The following is a 6767-nucleotide window of genomic DNA, read 5'->3' on the forward strand; positions in this document are numbered from 1 at the left end:
TACTCTGCAGGGCGTGACCACGGGTACTCCTCCCAATTATGCCGCAACACCAGCCGCTTTGGGGGCTGTCACATGTCGTCGGCTCTCCTTGTGCTCCTCCTGCTATCAAGTCATTATAGGTTACATTGTATGGCATCCCTCCATACTATATAGGAGGACCATGCTACTAGAGTCCAACTCGAACACGACTCTATCGACACCTATTACACCTTATTAGAATCCAAATGTAAACCCCAACTCACACATAATGTAAAAGTGGCCGGAAAGAGGAACTGCAACCATTGACCGTTGCAATGGCGCCACAAGAATTAATTCCAGCCCGTCCTAACGTCATTGTACCCCAGATCTGGTGCTCCGATTAACCGTTAGGTCAAAATGATTGGAGATGTATTTTGAAGTTTAAACTTTAAACCCAGGTCCGGTCTTTGCAAAGGAAAAAAAAAAGAGAGAAAGGCATGCAGACGATCGCCTGCTCAGCAACAACACTGCACCAGCTGTCCTGACGTCACCAACGGGACGGACCCGACGCCCACGCCAAAGCGGAATCACTGGGAAGTGGGACCCACCCTACCTTCTCTCTCGCTGCCGCGCGGGCCCACCTAACGGCGGTCGCGGCGCGGGCCGATCGGAGCGGCCGGATGCTCGCCACGTGAGACCGTACGGAGGAAGCCCACCAAACCGCAACAGAACTCTCGCCGCTGCGGCGTGTTTCGACGGAGAGAAGACCAGACCAGGAAAAAAAGGCTCTTTCTTGCGTCCCTTCCGTGGCCGCGCCGTTCGCTACGAGTTGGAGCCGGCGGCGCTCGAGGGCAAAGGCCGGATTGGATGTCTCATGCCGCCGCCGCCGCCGCCGCCAGGTCGCGCCGCGTCGTCGCGGTGCTCGCCGTCGCCCTCTTCCTGGCCTGCTGCTTGCACCCCGCCGCCTCCTCCTCTTCCCGGAGAGGTACGTCCTCCTACGTTGCTTGCTTCCTTTACCCCGCCGCCGCTTCTCGGGTTCTCGCGCCGCGCGCCCGACATCTCCTCGGTTCCTGATCCTGACGTTTTTCCTTGTTTGTCCCCCTCCTCCCCGGCCGGTGCAGCAGCGGCGGCGTCATTGCAACGAGTGGAGATGGCGGCCATGTACGCCCCGCAGGACCTGCAGGAGAAGCCGGATGTGACCAAGGTACGTCGGCCGCGCCCGCGCCGCCGTGCTACGGCTCGGGGACGAAGGAAAGGCGTCTCCTTTTCATGGTTTTCTCGGCGTGCTTTTTTTGAACTCGTGTGTGGGGTTTTCGGTTGCGCAGGACGCGGAGGAGGACGTGAGCACGACGGGGTTCGGCGCGGAGGAGGAGCGGGAGGTGCCCACCGGCCCGGACCCCATCCACCACCACGCCAGGGGCCCCCGGCGCCGCCAGTCGCCGTGATCGCGCGCGCGCCGGCGCACGGCGGTGGGTGTGGATCCTTCCATGGCCAGGGGTGTGGGGTGAGCCATCATGAGGAACGAACAGACCAGATTCTGATATTGTCCTCCTATGCATGGCTGCTGTGTTTGTTTTTCCTGAATCTGTGACGATGCACTTTGGATTCTGATTCGATTGCTAGCTGTTGTTGTAGGGAGATCGTAGTCTCATTCAGGGCTATGCCCTTTCTGTTTTCGCATACTAAATCAAAGGAACAGGGGGGAATACAATTCATTTTCATTAATAAGGGATGTACAATTACTGGTTCTTCCCCTGAACAAACTTGTTTGTTATTGTTAGTTTGTTAGTACTAGTTTTTTCCACCTTCCCTGCGATTCTTCTCTTGCTGTGGCCTTGATTCAAATGGATATCTGGTTTCCTTTTCTCCGTGCCTTCGCCGCTTGATGAAGGATTGTCCAATTGAAATTGGGAGCAAGAACCTGTAGCTCTTGATTCATTTTCTGTTCCAACAAAAGAGCGATTTTTCCTGTTTTGTGTTAGGGCAGGGAACAGTATGTCTGAAATGTGTTGTGCTGGCCCATTTTGAGGCCTCTGGATGCGCTATGTGCAGCTAGCTATTGCCTCACTTCGTCTAACACTTCATTTTGTTCAGATTATTTGCCTGCATTTGAGATGAACAAAAAGTACTTGTGCAGCATATTTATACCTTCTTGGTCTACCTTTTAACCTGTGGTTTAGTTACAGTTGTATTGCCATGCATTATATACCAGTAGAAAAGTTTGCATGAACAAATGGGTAACTTTGCCTACTCGAAAAAATGCAGACGAAACTGTATTCATTTTTCACCATAAAGTGAAATGCATTGGTGTTGTCTGAACTATATTTTACTCTCAAGTTTGCACAAGTTTGTCTCTTCTTAGCAATGTTTTATCGCATTTCCTACAGCCTGCAAAAGTATTCTGTACCTCGGGGGTTCTGGGCGCCGCAAAGGATGGTACAAATTGTGCTGATGCAAATTGTCTTTTGTTACATGGCCATGTTATCTGCAAGGCTTGGCATCCTTCTGGAGTGCATGTCCTCCTGTACTTCTGTACGCTGAATGAATGCAGAATTTAAGAAATGGGTTCAGATAATGCAGACAGAAGAAGTACTTGCATGATTTAGTGAGAAATACATATGAATAGTACAGATGGGCACAAATCAGATTCCACACCACTGTTGAGATAAATATCAGTTTTGTTGGATCGGACGTGATTTTAATTCAAGACAACGACTGATTGCTGTATTTTGATCATATGATGGTGAGATTGGCAGTTGGCAGGCCAGGATGCAGCCGGATCTTGCTGCCTAAGCCAGTGGATCTTATTTTTTGACAGAGTGGATCTACTGGTGATGAAGACGGCATTAATACATATCAGTTCTGTTTGATCGGACGTAATTTTACTTTTTCAAGTATGTGCATGATTTGGTAGAACAGCATCCTCTTCAGGGTGATTAGAACAGCATCCTCTTCAGGGTGATTAGAACGTTTTCTAGTCTACATTTCAGTTCCTTTAAATCTCCTCTTGTCAAAATAATAAAGTTGCAGATGCTCTTGCAGCATATCGTGCAGAGTTAGGCCACGAGACCCCACCGGTTAGTACGATGTTTCGCTGGCCTATGGTGTAGCTAAGCACACTGGTTAAAGGAACAGGTGATATCGCAGCTACAAAAAAGAAAGAGCAAATTTCACAAAACCACTTTGTGACAAGAGTTTTACATAACCACAACGGAAGCTGGCAGAATGGATCTCAGCATTGGACAGAAAAACGGAAGAAACTCCCCAGCTAAGATGGTGTTGAAGATAAAGAAGACGCTAGCGATAACCCTAACCCCAATAGTTGTGGTTTTCTGAAATTTGCTAAAAAAATACCACAAAGTTGAAATAGTACCGTTAATCACAAATAAGTAAAATACAATCTCTTCAATACAGCATCTAAGATGGAGTATTAAAACCACTCTACCATATAGTTTGTGTATCTTTATTTTAGCTGCTAAAATTTGTGTATCCAACTACCTATTATGGTACGGGGTACAGCTTTAGATACCAATACCATGCATTGATCACTGCCTTTAAAAAGAAGTTTTCAGATAAAACGAACTTGTCGCACGGTATTGTGAACTTCTCTTCGGGTGATTTCTATGCTGTTGTTCTTCTTAAAGTTGACTTGAGCTTTGGACGAGGCTTTACCGCCTGAACATATCAGGTCTCTCTGATTGTTGACACTCCGATAGCTCCAGTTAGTAGCATGAACAATTTGCATGTCCGTAAGAACTTTGGCTCCAGCCATAAGAAACTTTGCAAATTGCTGCTCCCCTCTAGTGCCGCAGTACCCTAGCAATTTCACATGTTTGAGGTGCTCACGTAGGCAGACAATTGTATCAGCTTGCTGTGCCGGTTGCCAGCACGGTCCACCAAACGCACCCGGCTTGTCCTTGGAACCAAAGTTGAGGCACCAAATCCGAAGGTGCTGCAAAGATGGGAATAAGCTTAGCATGCCGGCAGCCTTGCTCATTTCGTCTCCATGGCTGAACTTCATGTTGAGGACGAGGACGGTTACTAAGGGTACGGAGCTCCTAGGCATGACGGTGAAGCAGGACGAGTCCAGCATCGGAAGCGTGAGGTGAAACGTCGCGAGCTTAGAGGGCAGCGTAGCTTCGGAGACGATGTTGGGATACAGCCGCCACAGATTGACGTTCCCGAGCGCAATGCTGTCAACATTGGGCATGTCCCTGAAGGAGATCTCTTGGAGTGGGACGCGTAGGTTCACGAGCTGCAGGGAAGCTAGCGTACGTGAGCGGGGGACAAGGCGGTGGAGGTCATGGACTCCCAAGAGGCGTAGCAGCCGCAGGGCCGGACAAGCAGCTATCAGACGGTGCAGCGATGTCTCGGAGATCTTCACGTCAGCCAGTATCAAGCTATGCAGGCGACTCAGGGCCAAAGGAGCCCGAGGGTGAGGGTCGACGAGGCGGCACCTAGTGAGATCCAGATAGCGGAGCCGGAGACCCCACGCGGCCATTATGTCAAGGGAAAGCAGCTGCCGCGCGCCACCCAAGGCGAATGTCAAGTCGAGGCTATCGTCAATGCGCCTTTGCGCTAGGGTTTGTAGCCAGCCAGCGGTTGTCTCGTCAGCACGGGTGCTTGCTTGGAAGCGCCGGATAGGCCCCCCGGCGCGGTGGGAGGAAAGTATACCTGAGATGGACCGGCCGTCTGAGGGGATAACTGAGTCGCGGGCGTAGAGGTCGAGGTCGAGCGGCATTGACGGCCAGATGAGTTGCCAACGGCGGGAGAGTTGCATGGTGCGGGCTGCCTCCTTGATTGGGAGGAGGGAGACGATGTTGCCCAGCAAGCAGTCAGGGAGGAGGCTGAAACGATCTTCGGCGGCCACCTCCATTGATTCTTTTCCTAGGGCCGTATCTTTTGCATGAATTTTTGTCGTACGGAGCATCTATCTTTCCTATAGTACAAGTCTTTAGATCAATTCTATTAATCTGCAATTCTATATGCCATGTAAGAACAAGACACGATGTAGCAATACGGAATTTTTGCTACTGATAGATTGACTCGTAATAGGCCCCTGGCACGGAATCGTGGACTACTCCAAGTCCAAGATCATGGACTACTCGCCTCTCCTCCATATATCAGACTAGCCACAATAGAAGTATTATAAGTAGTATCATGCGCGCATGTCATGTTGGCAAAAATCTGATGTGGCACACCAATTAATAAGGTGAGAAATGAGAGTGGTATCATAATACTCCCTCCGTCCAGGATAACTAGGCCTCTAGTGGAAATCTATTTGTCCAGAAACTCCACCTCCACAAGGCTTGTTAGAATTAATTGCTCCTAAATCAGTGGGCCTAATTATGGCTAATCTCCTCCACCACCGCATGGTTTCCTCTCTCTCTCCCTTAATTCTCTCCACCGCATGCATGTGAATTCTTCTCCATCGCACCTTCCTCCCTCTCTCTCCCTTAATTCTCCTAAATCAGTGGGAATACGTTTCTGATTTGCATGGCCGTAATTATTGGGCTTTTATGGAGAAAATATGGAAACTGACGCTGATTGGTTGAAACTGCTGATTTTGGCTCCAGGAAACGAACCACTAATCTGCTGCCTTGGTCGTGCTGTTTTTTCTTAGAAGCCTTGTTATCCTGGACGGAGGGAGTACCGTATCATAGCACGCAAAACTAGAAAACATAATGGCAAACACATCATATACACACATTTGCATTGAGATTCTACAAAACATTAAATATGATGATACTATGATACTATCTTACTCCCTCCGTTCCTTTCTATAGTGCCTACAGATTTTTGGCATTTGTTTCATAATATAAGGCTGTAGTTTGACTTTTTCCAATTACCCCCTCCACCGGTCAACTCCCACACGACATGCATGAAAAAAAATCCATACAAAATAGGAAACAATTAATTGACATTCCTAATGCATAGCCCAAGGATTGCTTAGATTTAGGAAGCAATGTTTTTCTTTCCTTAATTAAACCTGGCTGCACATATATGGAGAGTCAACCAGACAGATTTGTGGGATTTATTACGGTAAGTTAGGAAGTTATCGATTTTCCTAATTTTAGTCTGATCTCAAATCGTTCAGCCAGGGGGTCTTGTGTAAAAAATATTCTTGCGCTAATTTATGTGCCAAAAATCTATAGGCACTATAGAATGGAACGGAAGGATACTATGCATTGTGGAATTAGTATCATAAACTAGTATCATGTGGATGATACTAGTGTATGATACTTCTCATTGTGACTAGTTTCAGTTTAGAGAGAGGATTTTCAGAGCAGGTGCTCAGCGCGCACCCCTATCTACACTATCTATATTGCATCAAGATCCGTGCTAGCTCTTTTTTCCCTCTCTCAAATAACTTCTCATTTTTGTATCTCTCACACCACACAATTTTTAAACTTGACATTTTCCAGGTCACTTAAACATAACCACTAAAATGTAGGAAAAATATTTCGAATTTTTTATTTCATTATGTATATATTCTTTTAAACAATTTATTTTGAATTTAAAATAATTTGATTTTTTTTAAAAATCCTAACTATTTTTCCTCCATTATATTTGTTATTTTTGAGTGACCTGGGAAAAAAATCAAATCCAAATATCATATAACTCGAAAGGTACAAAAAAGACAAAATCAAAAAAAGTGCAGGTGCGCAGAGCGCACCAGCTCTACTCAACTTTTCCCATCAGTTTATTATTAGTCCTACATGTAGCCCTAGGTTATCAATTTAACCAACTTAATACGAGGTATATATATTTAAAAAATCAGTAGAAACTTTAAGTGTTATATTTTCTAA

General features: G+C 46.9%; 1 protein-coding gene across 1 annotated transcript; it reads left to right on the forward strand.

Annotated features, from left to right (window-relative positions):
* Positions 1 to 825: 825 nt before the first annotated feature.
* On the forward strand, positions 826 to 1403 carry LOC124671860 (protein CLAVATA 3-like). The gene is made up of 3 exons (XM_047208181.1): positions 826 to 943; positions 1080 to 1162; positions 1284 to 1403. Exons 1-3 carry the CDS (start codon positions 826 to 828, stop codon positions 1401 to 1403), a joined length of 321 nt encoding a protein of 106 aa, XP_047064137.1.
* Positions 1404 to 6767: the final 5364 nt, after the last annotated feature.

The sequence above is a fragment of the Lolium rigidum genome, chromosome 7 (assembly GCF_022539505.1).
Source record: "Lolium rigidum isolate FL_2022 chromosome 7, APGP_CSIRO_Lrig_0.1, whole genome shotgun sequence".
Lineage (NCBI taxonomy): Eukaryota > Viridiplantae > Streptophyta > Magnoliopsida > Poales > Poaceae > Lolium > Lolium rigidum.